The 16,886-nt window shown below is 35.3% G+C and overlaps 1 protein-coding gene across 2 annotated transcripts in view; it reads left to right on the forward strand.

Moving 5' to 3' along the window:
* Positions 1 to 14,841, forward strand: part of SFT2D2 (SFT2 domain containing 2) — a 35,112-nt gene extending 20,271 nt beyond the window's left edge. The window contains exons 4-10 of one of the 2 annotated variants that reach the window (XM_031936847.1): positions 768 to 849; positions 1,383 to 1,454; positions 2,528 to 2,563; positions 2,656 to 2,714; positions 4,526 to 4,555; positions 7,036 to 7,105; positions 14,262 to 14,841. In XM_031936847.1, the coding sequence (XP_031792707.1) occupies positions 768 to 849; positions 1,383 to 1,454; positions 2,528 to 2,563; positions 2,656 to 2,714; positions 4,526 to 4,555; positions 7,036 to 7,075 (319 nt within the window). In that variant the 3' untranslated portion in view covers positions 7,076 to 7,105; positions 14,262 to 14,841. Of the gene's footprint in view, positions 1 to 767; positions 850 to 1,382; positions 1,455 to 2,527; positions 2,564 to 2,655; positions 2,715 to 4,525; positions 4,556 to 7,035; positions 11,577 to 14,261 lie in introns of those variants that run through there. The other variant, XM_031936848.1, reaches the window with a different exon arrangement.
* Positions 14,842 to 16,886: the final 2,045 nt, after the last annotated feature.

Consider the following 16,886-nt stretch of genomic DNA (forward strand, 5'->3'; position numbering starts at 1 on the left):
CTAAATGACTTCTAACTTTATAGCTCTGATGTATTGCTATAAAGTGTGTGTGTGTGTGTGTATATATAATATACATAATATATATTTTATATCTACACACATATATATTCATATATATATATCTATATATACTTATATTTATATAATTCAGTTTTTTAATGACAAGTTGACATGCTGGCTAATGTTTAGCAATAAACATAAATTAAGTGTACTCTTGAGAAGAGAGTGCATATTTAATTTATCAACTCGGCAAAGGAAGTCATGGAATTGACCAGTGAGTGGAACAATCCCCTTAGAAAAGTAGGTAAGGTTTCTGGCCAGAGTTGGGTGCCGTAGTGTTGGCCGATGTTGGACATTAAACACTTCTAGCAATCATAGTAGTAAAATCTCCTGCACAGGAGGTGCTGTTTTCACCAGGCTTCAGGGAGGAATCATTTAAGTTATTCAGACCTTCTTATACTTTGCCTCATTGCTTATTTCAGTTCTTAGTTGCTAATTTCTCTCTTCCCTCCCTCTGGTCTCATTCAAACCTCAAATACAAAGGGAGGAGAGTTTCTTCTTAAAACTATAATCAAGCTTATTAAAATCTGAGCCTTTTTGTGGACGGAGGGTTTAATGTGCACATTGACTTGTGATTATGGAGAGGATATCTTTACTATACGTGCATCAGGATGTGTCATGAGGGGTTGGGGAAAAGAAGAATACACTGTTCCTTGTGTTCGCCTAGTCCTGCTGATCTCAGACAGGATGTGTTTTCCTTTCTGCAGTACTATCTTTCTCATGGGACCAATGAAGCAATTGAAGCGCATGTTTGAACCTACAAGACTGATTGCTACCATTGTGATGCTGGTAAGGATTGCATTCTAACAGGTTTCCAAATGGGGAGTTTTTAATTCTCTGATGGTCTGACTTTTTTTTTTTTTTTTTTTTTTAAATAGTAATTTGTATGCTACTTTCTTTTTCTTTGCTCTGAACTACCTTTAGAATTAGAATGTTAAAATAAAGAACCACAATTTCTTTCCATTTAGTTTAAAAAACAAAAACCAAAACTACCTTAAGAAGTAGCTCATTGGTGGTCTAGAAATGCCATTTCTGTTGAGCTCCTCCAGAGGGCAATGCCTGTCAAGATTATAGTTTCTTATCCGACAGGTTCATTAAAGGAGCAGAGCCTACCTTTTGGTGAAGAAGGAAACATACTCAATCCAGTTGCCATGTAGCTTATTTCAGAAATACAAAACCCATTCTATTGGTGTGACCTAGTTTCTCAATATTTGTATTTCTTTCCTTAGTTCTTTTGAAATGTATCCTTTGGCCTTCTTTCCCATCCTTCTACCTTCCCTCCCCTTCCCCATGTTCATTCCCTACTCTCTGCACTTTTGCAGATGCCGTTTCCTCTACTTTTGGTGCCTTCTTCTCATCTCTCTGGCTATTTCTCCATTCCAGGCTCAGCGCAAGTACCACTCCTTCTCTGAAGCCTCCCCTGACTATTCTAACCCACCTGGAAGTAAAGGATTTATACAGGGAAGGGAACTTAGATCATCTAACTCAATCTCTAGCTTATTCCTTCCTTTGAACTCCTGTCATACTTCTCATTGGTGCCATGTAACTTTGGGCTTGCATTTCCTCATTTGTAAAATAGTATTTGGGCTAAGATGTTCTCTGAAGCCCTTCTCAGATGCAAGTCATATTGTGACCTTGGGTTTTACTGCACATTCTTATTCTTGTATTATCTTCATTACTGAAGGGGACAGGTCTACATCTGTATTTTCTGCTTCTATATTTGCTGTATCATTTAGCAAACTATGAGGCCTGTGCTATGGAGTAACCTACCTGCCATTTGCTTAAGATCCCAGGAAGGAGGAGACATAAGTGGCTGAATTCACAAGTTTTAGGTCTTCCCAGTCATTCTTTGTGTGACCCACACAAATCTCTTTTGATGATAGCTTTCAGAGGCCTAGGAAAACCGTTTGGTCCCTCTACCTCTTTAAGATGTTGGATGTCAACATGTATTCCCTCAAGACTTGATTACTTAGGAGAGTTTTTATTTATTTATTTTTTAAGTAGCACTTTGCATGCAAATACATTTTGGGGAAGATTATATTTGTTTGTGGGACAGTGTTTCTTAGCTCCTTGCCAGAGGAAGAGGATTATAGATGGTCTTTGGTCAGAGAAGCCTTTTTTCCCCACCTAACTAATGTGGCATTTTGCTAGCTAATCTGACTATAACTCTTCTGTTGCATGTGTATGTGCAATTGTTTGAAGGGAAAGGTATTTTGGGGCATGGTGGTTATGAGGTTATGATGTCTGAATTGTATTATTGTATGTTTGTCAGGAAATATGGATAGATACAGTTTTAAAATGGGGAGGGGGAGTCTTTATGGTTAGAGCAAAATCACTCGGAGAAAAGCAGACTTTTAAACATCTACTCTTTTTTACATGAGGTATATGTTTTGCTAATACATAACACTTAGGTTTTACTTTTTTGTTTCTTAATGTCTTTAATGAACATCTTCATTTTTCCCTGTAGCTGTGTCTTGCCCTCACTCTGTGTTCCGCCTTCTGGGTGAGTATTGTTTTCTTTGCTTCCGGGCTTAGTCTAGTTATAGACTTATTAAAAAGAAAAATCCAAAACATAATTACTTTTTTCTCTTGCAGTGGCACAACAAGGGACTTGCTCTCATTTTCTGCATTTTGCAATCTTTGGCCTTGACGTGGTAAGTAACATTATTCATTATTTCAAACAATAATCATGCATCAGGTGCCTATTCTGTGCAAAATCCTGGGGGAGGTGTTGGGGAGAGATGAAGACAGTAATTTTAAAACGGTACTTCTGTCTTATCTCTACCCCAACTTTGGCATTTCTGGTTTAACATAGTTTAAGGAGGTAGAAGTCGATACCTGTCAAGTAGGTGGATTAAAAAGATATGGGAAGAGAGTGGGCTATGAAAAGTAATGAGCATCTGGCTTCTTTGTGTCAAGCTCATTTGGCACAGCAAGGATCTCTTTTATCACTTTCATTTGAATTGAAGTCTTTTTGAAAAATCTAATTGCTGACACTGCCCCTTACTTATGAATAGCTTTTAACTCTTCCATTGCTTTTCATTGTTTTGTAAGCCTGTAAGGCCTCTGATATTCTCATTGTTCTCTGTGTTGCAGATGAACTTGTGCTCCAAATTAGTGTTTCTCTACTTAGTAATGAGATTGAATGTTTGCCTGCTCAGAAAGTTTCTGGACTTTTTTGATTTCTTCATTGTGGTGACTTTTTTTTTTTTTTTTTTTTTTTTTTTTTTAAACGTCAGACTTGTTAAAAATTTTTTTAATATTTGGAGGCATTGTCTTTATGTTAACTTTTTTTTTTTTTTTTTTTTGGCCTATTTTAAAAGTAAGTTCATAATTACATAGGCTGGTTTGTGACTGTTCACATTCTATTAAATCTTTACCTCTTCTTATAATCTGGTATTATTTTGGCCATCATTTTCTCCAGTGATTGGTCTAACTTTTATATAGGCTACTGATTCCAAAATGATTTCCATGTTGAGAACAAACTGTATTTTGCCCATTTGTATAAAGTCATTTTGTTTTGTGATTACTATAATCATATCTGGAGGCTTCTTACACAAATCTATATGCCTTTGGAATCTTCCATTTTCTTCATTTTAAATGCATACACATTCTCATTTTCTGTCTCTTTATATGTATGTATTGTATATGTGTATATATTGTCTAACATGTGGAATTCATCTATATAATGTACAAACCGCAGGCATATAAGATGTGACATGTATGTACACACATGCACACATATGTACATTCTCACATACATTACTCCTATAGCATACACTCCCCACATATTATCCATTAAGATCATGTATAATATAGACTGACTGGCAACACAATCTATAGTACTTTACAATACATTATATACATATTACACATATATAATATATATATATATATATATATATATATATATATATATATATATACACACATATAAATCATACACCCAAATGGAGAAACAGAATGAGAGTGTGAGTGTGTGTGTGTGTGTGTGTATTCAAAATTAAGAAATGTAAGAAGCATATAAACATACAGGATATTTAGAAACTTCCAGATATAATGAGCACAAAATCAAATCAAATCTATACAAAAGGACAAAATAAAGTTTCTGTATACCCACACATATATGAATAAAATGGAGAAGAGTTTAAAATTTGGAATTATTTTGAGTCTTGTATTCCTTTTAATTATCTAAAATTTTTCATTGATTGGTCATTTGTTGTTTTGTAGTTTAGTTTATTTATATAGAATGTTTTGCTGACAAAGTTAAAATCATAGAATTTACTCTCCACATGGCCTGCCATTCTGTAGTCACAGATGAGCCTCCCCTAGCCAATGATTTGCAAAGGTGTACGTGCACACTTTGGGCAGAAGGGCAGTGATGTAAGGGGGTGTGGGCACTTCAGTCCTTTCAGTAAAGAGATCAATACTTTTGTTTTGATTTGAATGTTTTCTTTCTTTCTAGGTACAGTCTTTCCTACATACCATTTGCAAGGTAAGCAAGGTTCACTCTATTTTTATATCAATATATTTAATACTGACATTTTATACCATCCTTGAGTGTATATATTTTTTAATTTTTTTAATTCATTTTATTTTTTAAAATTCATACAAAAATAGTTTTCAACATTTATCTCTGCAAAACCATATGTTCTAAATTTTTCTCCCTCTCTTCCTTCTTTCCCTCTCCCCAAGACAGCAAGCAATCTGATATAAGTTAAACACGTGCAATTCTTTTAAACATATTTCCATATTTGTCATGCCGAGCAAGAAAAAAATCAGATCAAAAGGGGAAAAAAACCAAGTAAAACAACACACAAAAACAGTGAAAATACTGTACTTTGATCCACATTCAGTGTCCATAGTTTTCTTTCTGGTTGTGGATGGTACTTTCCATCATATCTATTGAAATTACCTTGAATCACCTCATTGTTGAAAAGAGTCATACCCATCACACTTGATCATCACAGAATCTTGTTGCTTTTTTGGTTCTACTCACTTCACTCAGCATCATTTCATTTAGGTCTTTCCTGGCTTTTCTGAAACCAGCCTGATGAGTGCATATTCTTTCTTTCTTTTTTTTTTTTTTTTAATTAAAATTTTTTTATTTTCAAAATATATGCATAGATAATTTTTCAGTATTCACCCTTACAAAATCACATGTTCCAAATTTTCCCCTCCTTCCTCCATTCCTTCCCCTAGATTGGCAAGTAATCCAATATATGTTAACCATGTTAAAATGTATTAAATTCAATATATGCATACATATTTATACAATAATCTTGCACCAAAAAAAAAAAAAACAGATTTAAAAGGAAAAATAAAAGAAAACAAAATGTAAGCAAACAACAAAAAATGAAAATAAGTGCATATTCCTTTTTAAAGCAAATAGATTATTAGTATTATTGAGGATTTGATGCAAGAATTTTAATATTTTTTTCTCCTTTCTTCATTATGACAATAATAGAATTTCTTAAAACTTCTTTTAACTAGAAATAACATTATTGGGTTATTTATATTCTTGCTACAGCAAGAATTAAATGGTTGTGTGACTTTGGAGCAGTATTTTACCTCTCTAGACCCCAGGTGCCTTCCAACTCTAAAGTTTTAATATTAAGACAGTATAAATAGCGATTTATGTCATCAGACACCTCAAATTTTGGCACTTTGTGATCTTTGTTCCTTATTCTCTCTTTTAAAAGTTAAATCTACAATTACCAAACCTTTTCTTAATGACTGATGTCCAAAAAAAGTACTATTTCTAGATATAATAGGAGAGAGAGAGTTTGCAAATGTTAGAAGATTTTTATCAAAGACTGCCTTGTCACTCACCCCTCTGCCGCTGCTTTCAGGTTCTGTTGGTAGCCAGCTGCAGAATGAGCAAACATTAATAGGACTGGATGGCTTCGCATGGGACCATTAGTTTGAAATAAGCCCTAACTAATGATGATAGCAGTGATAGACTTTGACACAGGGTAGCCACCCTTCATTCCCTGTAGAGGGTGCCTAAGTTAACACTTAGGTTTTGGGAATTTAAAAAAGTCAGAAAATTATATGAGGCAAAACTTTTTTTTTAAATACAAGAGATCAATTCTATATCTAAAAATAAGCAGACAACTTCTGATTTGATGGTAATCAGCATGTCCAAATTTTTTATCTTTGCATAATTCTCTGGGAATTTGAATTTACTCTGGATTAATTATTTACTAACTATTCATATTCCCATGTGTTTAATTTAATTGTCAGTGGTGGGAATAATTTTTTTAAATAAAAAAATTAAAAAGACTAATAAAATAAGTAGAAATAAAAAAACCCTCTGATTTCTTAAATTATCTATGACCTACTATATTACTTTATATAGCCTACGTTCATGGAGGGCTTTCAAATAAAGAAGTTGGACTAAAACTCTGAGCTTTCTTCTAACTGAGCCATATGCTATTGAATTTAAAGTCTTTTCAATTACAAATGTCACCCCTTATCTCTCCTGCTGCTACTAACATTTTTAATTGAACTAAAGGCTGGGGCCTTGTAGAAGGAAAGAGATCAGGGAATTAGGAGCCTTTGTGTTGTAGTGGGTAGAGGGATTATGATCACTGTGTAAAGTGTGAAGTTGTGTTTAAGTGTCTGGAGAAAATCTCTTTGAGTTAATGACCAAGATGAGTCTGAAGAGGGACCTATTGTCTGTCCCCTGAGAAGGCTGTCTCATAGCATGGGGTGAAGAAAGTCCATACGGATTCTTTTCTTTAGGGCTTATATTAGTGTTAGTATTTATTCTTTAAAGTATAAGCCACATCTCCAGTTTTTGGTTTCTCTTAGTTTTTATTTTTTATTTTTTTAAGTTATCTTTACATTGCCTTCCTTTTCTTGCCTTAATTAGAGGGTTCTACTGACTATATGAAATTGAAGATTAATTTCTGGTTTCCTATACTTATGTTTCTATTTATACTTTTTTTTTTTTTTTTTTTTTTTTTGTAGGGATGCTGTGAAGAAATGTTTTAATGCGTGCCTCGCCTAATAAGCAAAAAGGCACTTTTGAAAAGCCTCGGCAAGTACAAAAGACCAATTTCTGACACTGTTTTGTAAATATTTTCCTAATTCTGTCTTGCAGACGTGTGCCTTTTTTTTTTTGGCTTCTGGCAGGATGTTGCTTGCATTTAAAATATTGATGGCTGTTTTTGTAAGCAATGATACATTGTCAAAACAAAATGTCCGTTGCTCTGTTTAAGTTTTTGTGTGCCTGGATTTTAAAGTGTAAAATGTCACTGATCTGTCATTGTTCTGTCCCAACCTCCCCCTTCTTTCTTTCTCTGCCTTTCCCCTCCATCTCTCTATTTTGAAATTTCACTGCATTGTTATTTATGATTTAAGAAAACCAAACTTGCCCAGCCATGGTTGAGGCTTGGGGGCATTCCTGAAGGGTGCCATTTCTTCTCTAGGAATAGTTTGCCCCTGGGACTTGGTACCTTCCCAGATTTAGGTCTCTGAGCACACACAGCACAGTCCAACTTCTCCAGGTGGTGGAGAACATCACTATTGCTCAGAATATAGCACCGACATACATAGAAGGCCATTCTGCAGGAATGTACAGACTGTTACAGGAGCCTGACAGATGAATGAAGTAGAAAAAGAGCTGCTATTTATGGGGGGGGGGAAAAAAAAAACCCAACAGAACTCTGTCACTTCTTATTCTCTACACAGTTTTCTGTGCTCTTACTATTGTGAATACCTCCCCAGAATATACTGTCCAGTGCCTGACATAGTATCTCCCCCTTTCCTCTTGCCCCAGGTATAGAAGGGGAAAGAAAAAAAAATTACAATTTTTTTTCTGTGGACCAGAGCAGGCAGCTTTGCTATGATCTGCCTTTCTTATTTCTTTCTGCCCCTCCTTCATTATTAATGACTGGTTTAGTGCAGCACATTTTTAAACTTTTTCCATTTGTGACTCCTTTTTGTCTGAGAAATCTGTGACCTGGATATATCAATATTTAAAAATAGGTAAACAAACCTGACATTTGCTGATAATAAATCATAGTTTTCTGACTCTTACATTCAGTTATGAAATCCTGTGGGGGGGTTGCAAGCTACTGTAAGAAATTGGGGGCAAGTGGATCAAGACTTGACCTTGAAGCCTGCTAAAACTTGATTTCTGGGGTAGCCTCTGACATGATCTGGCTCTCTGACTTCAAGCAAGTCACTTAATCTCTCGTCATTCCAGGAAACTTTATAAGTTATAGCAAGGTACCAACCTGTAGGGCTGATAGAAGTCCCTCCCTGGGAGCTCCCTCTTCCAATATAATCATAGATCCATGTCCTGTCTTTCCTTATGATCAAAGGCTTCTGAAGTGAAGTCGTTTTCCTTTTTTCCTCAGTTAAGGAAGAGAGAATATAAGAAATACTTCTTATTTATGCCTGTTATTTTCCTAAGTGGATGTACCAGATGATCTTTCAATAGTTAGCTGTCTGATGTTTGCCAGAGAATAGCTAGAGATGGATAGAGGCGGAAGGGTAGACATCATGAATGCACTGAATCCAGGATGGTCAGAGCCATTTGGCTAATCTGGGGTTTTGTGGCTGGGATGCCAGGATGTACCTCTTAGTATCCCTTATTCAGTTTATTTCTGTTTTTATGGCTCACAGTTCATTCACTGCACCCTGCTTGATGTTGGCTCTGGTACCTAGGCTCTGGCACAGCTCAAGCATCTCCTATCTTGATTCCCTTCTTCACATTCCCTCTTAGGGGCAAGAAGTGGGAAGAAGCCTGGATCTGGATCTCAGCTCACTCATCCATAAGATGAGGGTGTTGGTCTTACCTTTCGGTAAGCTAAGGGCAGTGTGGTACTATGGAAAGAGAGTCATGTTTAAAACTCAGCTCTGCTATTTTATTTACTAGCTATATAACCAAGGGTAATAATTTAGTCTTTCTTGGCTCTCTGTTTCCCCATCTGTAAAATGAGGAGGTTGTTTAATTGATGTCGTAACAGATCCCTTCCAACTCCGACCTTATGGTCCCATCCTCTGATACTCTGTGATCTGCATGGGTTTCCTTTAGCTAGGGAGGAAAAAAAAATCTCACGTTGATCCTTAGGTGATTAGAAGGGATTAAAATTCCCAAGTGGTCAATTTGGATCTAAAATCACCAAAGGATTAAAAAAAAAAAAAAGATCACATGCTTTGTTTATATAAATCTCATTTCCATATCTCCTGAGAATAGAGTAAAAAACTCAATTGAGTTGATTCTGTTGTAAGAAAACAGGGTATCTTCTCTGTGCCTGAGGGAACCTTTGCTTTGCTACCCTTTGGACCTTCTGTTTTCATTTGTCAGGCAGGGGGAAGGAGATTACTGTACTCAAAGGAGCATAATATAATAGAATTGAGACAATTTGATTTCAAATCCTGCCTCAAACACACTAGCCATGTGATCCTAGGCAGGTCATTTAATCTCCCTGAACCTCAGTTTCTTTCTCTGTAAAATGATCTTTTAAATTCCCTTTTGTCTTTGAATGTTGTTCTCCTGATCACTTAAGAAATTATTGTCATTAGACTTGTTTAATTGAACCACTATATATTTGAGTTTCTTCCCTTTCGGTTCAATCTATATACCCCTAGAGATTACAGCATTTTACTTATCTTTTCCATTGGCTACCTCTAGTCCTCTGAGGCCAGTAACCAGTGGTCCCAGTGTAATGAAGTGGGTGGTGGCCTTGATTAAATTTTTTTTCTTCCTAGCAGCTAAATGGAGAGCAGAATAGTTAGTGTGGGTTTGCTATTGTTTTTAATCTATAATCTATAATCTATCAAAGACCCTAGGTTTATGTATTTTTTTTTTTTAAAACCCCTAGGTTCAATCTGTAATTTTCATTCTATAGAGCTGATATATCAATATCACATTTGTTTGGGATCATGGAACTTTGGACTCAAAATGGACCTTAGTAGTCCTTGGAGCACATTTGCTTTTACATTTATATCACAAGTCCATTTCTGCCCTTCCTGCTTTTGAAAGGTTGTTTTCCCAAAACTTTAATTAATGATTTGATTTACATTGATTAGGGAAGGGGAGAGGCTAAAAGGCAGCATCATTCCTAGGATCACAGAATTTCACAGTTCTAAGGGGTCTTAAAAATAATCTTGTCCAACACACAATGTAATGAGAGAACCTTCTACAATTTATGTGACAAATGTCTGTTCCAGCCTTTATTTGAAGACTTTTAGTTGGGGAAACTTGCTGATTTCTGAGGCAGCTCATTCTGCCTTTGGACAAGCTAAGTGGTTAGGAAGTTTTATTTCTTATATCAAGTAATAAGTAGAGAACACACTACTCCAGAAGAGCTCAAAATCCTATTTGCTAGTTCTCTGACTTGGAGGAAGTTAAAAACAGTCCTAATTACTCTTTCCCATGATAGCTGTTCAGATATTTGGAAGCTGGAATCATGCTTTTTGCCTCTTGTAGCCCCTGACAACAAAAAAGTATTTTCTTTTCAAGCTATTCCAGTCATTCCTCATAGAGATTGATTTTTGTTTCTTAACCATCTGTGGTTACCACCTCTGGACCGCTTCTGTCTTGACAATAGCCTTTTATAAATGTCACCTCCAGAACTGAACACAATGCTCTCCAGATGTAATCTGACCAAGGCAGAATAAGGCAAAGCTGTCACCTCCCTTGGTGGGTACACAACTTCTGTGAATGCAGGCTAAGATCTCAGTGACTTTTTTTTTTAGCCTCTACAACATTGAGTTTGGAAGTTATACTTCTGTAAAACTCCTAGAGCCTTTCTCATGAACTGCTGCTGTCTAGCCCCGTCTTCCCCATCCTGTGCTTGTGATGCTGATTTTTTCTGACCCGAGGTACACTTGGTAATTATCATTATAGGATAACCACACATAGTTGTTGAATTCTCTGATACCTGCTCCTTGTGCCAATGGTGGCCTTCACAAAGCATCCTTACACTTTGACCTGCCAGTGCAGAATGACTGCATTCTGATTTGGGAACTTCCTGTTATCCCCCCATTCCCTTGACCACTGTGGGATGGAGTGAGTGGGATATGAGTTGGCAAACGTTGCCTCATCCCTGATTGACCAGATTTAGTTAGGCCTTAGGACTTGCAGATGGCTTTGTTTGAAATGCTAATTGTTCATATAGAGACTAAATTTTGTAGATTATTTACAGCAGGTTGTGAATCACCAGCGAGCATCCTCCTGGTACCTCGCATGTCTGGAAGCTACTTCCTTTCTGTTATCAGTCATCTGTACTCGGAGAACAAACTCATCTTATTGTTTTCCCCAATTTGAAGAGCCTTAGGAAATAGAAAGAATCATCAAATATATACATGCACATGTTTTGGATTACCCAAATCACTGCTTTGTCCACAATAAAAACCATATGTTACATACTATGGTAAGCAATGGCGTTTTTGAGAGCAGACCATATTTCAAGAAAAACCTGTTCTTCTGTCCCTTGTTGATGTTAGATAGATATTTCTGTGAATTAAAAAAAAAAAAAAAAAAAAAAAAAAAAAAAGTAAAAAACCTCCCTATGGACAATCAGGGGCCACTAAGAAAATGTGCACTTCTCAGTCTGGGAGACTTGTAACTAATCTGGCTTCCATCTCCATTTCCACTCTTATTTTACCTTATTTCCCTCCCTGTTTTCTCTGTATTCCAACCAACTTTGCAGTCTGATGCTATCTATACTTGACATAGGATCATCGATTAAAAAACTGGAAAGGATCTTAGATCAAGTCGCTTGCTCAGAATCAAATAGGTATTTAAAGTAGTTCTTGAATCCAGATCTTCTTGACTGAAAGTCCAGTGTCCTATTCTTTATATCATTGTCTCCCACTTTTCTGCTTTTTTGCAAGGCCATCCCGCCATCCCTCATGCCTGGATTGTATTTCTTTTCAGAAGTCTTCCCAAATCCCATCTCTCTCCCCACAGCTGAATGTGTTCTCTCCTTTCTTAGATTTACCTAGGAAACATAGTCTGAGTCTTTTTTGCTGTCTTCAAATTCTATGCTTCTTGTATTTTCCTCATCTGAATGTCATTCCCTTTTGGCCCATTTAATTCTCCTCAAATGAATAGCAAGCTCTTTGAAAGAAGAAGCTATGTTTTTTTTTTTCATTTTTGAATCCTCCCTCATATAGGGTAGACACATAACTAATGCTTATTAAAGTGAAATAAAGGAAATATTTTGGTACTTAAATGATATGACTTAACAGCATAAATGAAGAACGTTATCATCTCTTCATCTATGAAATCTGACATTTTGTTTGTAATTGCACAGCAGGCCTTATTTGTCTTTAAGGGACTAGCTTCCAGGTTATGACTTTTTGCATAATTTCATTTTCCTATAGTTAAAGACACACACACAAACACATATATCTGAGTTTTAGGCATGTTAAGTTTTTTGGCTGACTTTGGTTGTAGTACTTGATTTTACAATTCAAGGTTTCTGCACATTTTAAAAATGAAAATAAGTGATTATTCAGAAGTCCAAATAAAGTTGAATTCAGGATTATGTCTTGGCAACTCCTAGTGGATTCCAAAGATCAAATGTTGGCAAAATCTTTTAAAATTGTGTTTTTTTTTTTTTAATTTCTAAGGAATTGAGGGGAAAATAGCAAATATGATGGGACTTTTATTTCTTCCTTTCAACAGAAAAGAATATTTATAAATGAATCATATACTGTCAAGTGGGAAGAAGGGTTGAAAGTATACAGCAGCTTCATAATTTTTCCCTGAATAATTATAATTTTTGTTTACTGCCACTGCTGATTCAATAGATAACCTCAAAAAAGGGTGACCTTCCTCTCACTTGGGGGTATTCAAGAACTACAGGCTGGATTGCCTTCTGACAGGGTTGTTAAAGAAGGAGTTTTTCCATGGGACAGAAGGCTAGAATAATAGACCCTTGCTGTCTTCTTAAGCTCTGTCTCAATGAAATATCAAGGTTTTGAAGAGTAGTTTATAATTTAGTAAAATGAAAATTGTTGATTCCAACCCTATGTGTTTGTAATGAGAGTGATAAATTTGTGATGCTGAGAGCTATATGGTACAAAATTGATAACTGTTCTTGGCGTCTTACCGCCCACCCATAGTGACTGTACGACCATGGGGCAAAGATCACTTAACATTTTTTTTAATTGGAGTTTTTTATTTTCAAACCATATGCAAGGATAATTTTTCAACAATGACCCTTGAAAAACCTCTTCACCCAATATATATATATATATATATATATATATGCCTTTAAACTCTTTTAATGCCCTAGGAAACTGAGATTATGAGTTTGGAGAAGCTGCTGATTTGCTTTGGTTAAGGCCCAGATAGCTCTGGGCAGGCAACTCTGCCCAGCCCTCCTTCAGTTCAATTCACTTGCCTGTCATGGCATCCCCTCCCTGATGTCATGGTCCTCTGAGAATGATGGACAGACAACAACAACAATTTGCTTTGATGGAGGAAATATTTACACTGGGAGTTCCCACTCTGATGAAATCACAGGTTCTTGCTCCCTCATCTTTCCTTTCCCCACAACCTCCCCTCCCCCAAACCAGCCCTTCCTCCTACCTCCAGTCCCACAAACCACCATTTCTAATAAGACATTTAGTTACATCATGCAGACGGCTTCCACCATCTGGTTATCACATGGCAGCATGCTCATGTGTCTTCCAAACTGAAATCCAGGACATCTGATCTTACAGCTGATAATCCTTTTGCAAGACCTCATTTAAAAACACCTTTTAAAAAAAATTGAAACCAAAACTCTCCTGAAAAATCTATGCTGTGCTTTGGGGGACAACCAAAATACCCTTTTTGTTTTTGTTTTTTGGATGGGGGCTTTCCAAATTAGCAGACTCATTTTGTCTCTGACCATTGTGTCAGACATATCTGCTCCCTGATTTAAATTGTTAAAAAAAGTTTTAGAAGGGGATTTCTTTTCTAAATGGAGATGTGGGGGACATCTTTTAAAAGACTCAGAGGCCTAAAACTGGAAGCAAGCTAGAATTGAAATTGAATGATTTTAAAGTAGGGAGAGAAGAGTTTTTTAAAAATTAAATTTGTAAACTTGAATTTTAAAGCAAAAAAAAAAATGGGAAAAATGATCTTCAATTAATAATTTGTTGAAGTGTGTCTATAAAGCACAAAAGGTAATGGTTTGCCAGCTTGTTTCTCCTGTCAGACTAAAAGTTAATATATTTTGTTCTAGGTACAAACCTTGTTTTGGTCCAGCTTCTTAAAGAAAACTAATAGTTTGCTCTGGATTTTGTGGCTTTTCTGCTTTTACGAGTGCCATGTTTTGTTTTCTATTATGTTTCTTGAACTTAGTGTGTTTGCTCAGCATCCTTGAGCCAAAAACAGGAGCTGATCCCTGCCTGCTTTTTCACTGCCCGTTGGCAAATATGTTCTAGTGTCTGTGATTTCTGATTGTGAAATTAGTATGCACAGTGACAGCCACAGGATAGGGAGTGGCTGACTAGGAACTTACCTGCCTTTAGGACACTATTTCTGTTAGAATGTGATTGACTTTGTAAACAATTTTTTTAATGGCCTTTTTTAATTGTGTGGAAACTCATTAACAAGGTTTTATGCTGCTCTTTGCTCAGTGGAACTTTTTATAACCAAAAATATATTTTTTGTGGACTGCTTATTCTATCTTGATAATCTGCTTCTTTTTTCTAACTTATTATGAAAAGACCTCAGTGAACTGTTCTCTCCCAACATTTATGTTCATTTCTACATTTTTGTTTGTTTTTCCAATAAAGGCTAGCATTATATTCTATATACAATCCAGTGTTGTCTCTTGTTTTATTTCTTCTTACTAAATAGACTTTAAAAAAAAAAAAAAAAAAAAAAAAACTCTGGTTCTGAAATTAAGAAGATAAGTTCAAATACCACCTCTGATGCTTACTAACCATGTGACTTGGAACAGGTCCCAGAGTTTCCCTGATCTCAGTTTTCTCATCTGTAAAATGGATTAAACTGTTTGGCTTCTGATGCCGTTTTTTTTTTTTTTTTTTTTTTTTTTGACAATCCCATGAGAGTGTATTTACTGTTCTTGATCTAGTTCTTTAAAAAGTTAACCCAGTAAAAAATGCCATCCACATCTGGAGTGTGGACCATGGAGACTGAATGTGGATCAAAACATAGTATTTTCACCTTTTGCTGTTGTTTGTTTGCCTGTTTTTTTTTTTTTTTTTTTTCTTTCTTTCTCATGGTTTTTCCTTTTTGGTCTTATTTTTCTTGCAAAATATGACAAATATGGAAATATATTCAAAAGAATTGCACATATTTAACCAATATTAGGTTACTTGCTGTCTTGGGGAAAGAGAACTAGGGGAGAAAAGGAGAAAAATTTGGAACATAAAGTTTTACAAAAATGAATGTTAACTATTTTTGCATGTGTTTAGAAAAAAAAATACTATGTAAAAATTTTTTATAGGACTAATTCTATACTCTTGAGTTTCTATAGCTTGGGATGTGATTGGAGACCAAAATGAGATGAATTCTGTATTTATAAAAACAAATAAAATTAACCCTTCATTTTTATATAAAAAAAGTTAATCCAGTAATAATTGACCTTAAACAAAAGTTATTCTGAAAATTTGTATGCAAATTAAGTATTTGTAACTTTTGCTAATTATATCATTTCAGGTTACTTGCTAAATAATTGAGGAAATGAGTGAAAGTATGGAATTATTTGGAATTCCTCAATAAAATCAAATTAATCCCCTTACCTTTCTGAAAGAACAATAATAACTTACATTACTTTTATGTCTTTTAAAAAAAATTTATGTATTATCACAGCCAACTACTCTGAAGGACTTATGAAAAATCCTATCTATACCCAGAGAAGGAACTAATTGTGTCTGAATACAACTTGAAGCATTCTTGCTCATTCTTGCTCACTCTCTTTTTTTTAAACTTCATTTTTCTTGAAGGTTTTATTTTTGTTAGGATGGGAGATCTATTTTTCCTTCCACAACTTAACTTTTATGGAAATGTTTTGCATAACTTCATAAGTGATTTCTTTGTTTGTGGATGGGGATAAGGGAATGTAGAACTCAAAACTTTTTTTTGTTTGTTTGTTTGTTTTTGTTTTCAATGAAACTGGGAGAAAATATTAAATAAGATAAAATGGGAAAATATATTTATTTAATATTTTCTCCTAATTATGTTTAAAACTATCTTAATATTTGTTTTTAAAACTTTTTGAATTCCAGATTATGTTCCTTATCTCTACCCCCAAGCCCTCTTAAGAAACCACATGTGAAATTATGCACAACATTTCCATAAATCATGTTGTAAAAGAAAACATAGATAACCCACCCTAAAAACAAATAAACTAACAAAAAACCCTCAAGAAAAATAAAGTAGAAGCAGCAGTAGGGACAGCTTCAGTCTGTTTAGATGCAATCAGTTCCTTCTCTAGATATGGATAGGATTTTTCATCATAAACCCTTCACAGCAGTTATGGATCATTGTATTGCTGAGAATAGCAAAGTCATTTCCAGCTGATCATCCCAGAACATTGCTATTACTTTGATAAATAACTCACATTTCTAGAACCCTTCAAGGTTTATAAAGTACTTAGCCAGATTCTCATGAATCAAGTTTTCTTCAAATAGGGCCCCCCCCCCTTTTTTTTTTTTCCAGTTGATACTCAAGGGTAAGTCTAGTCATGTCATTCCTCTGGGCAGAGTTCCCTAGGGACCCCCTCATTGACCATCAAGTCAAATTCAATCTCCTTTACTTGTATTTAAGGGCCTCCACAAGCTGTTGCCACTCTACTATATCAGACTTTTCCCCTTATATTGATCTCTTCTTCTTTCTG

The sequence above is a fragment of the Sarcophilus harrisii genome, chromosome 4, assembly GCF_902635505.1.
Source record: "Sarcophilus harrisii chromosome 4, mSarHar1.11, whole genome shotgun sequence".
Lineage (NCBI taxonomy): Eukaryota > Metazoa > Chordata > Mammalia > Dasyuromorphia > Dasyuridae > Sarcophilus > Sarcophilus harrisii.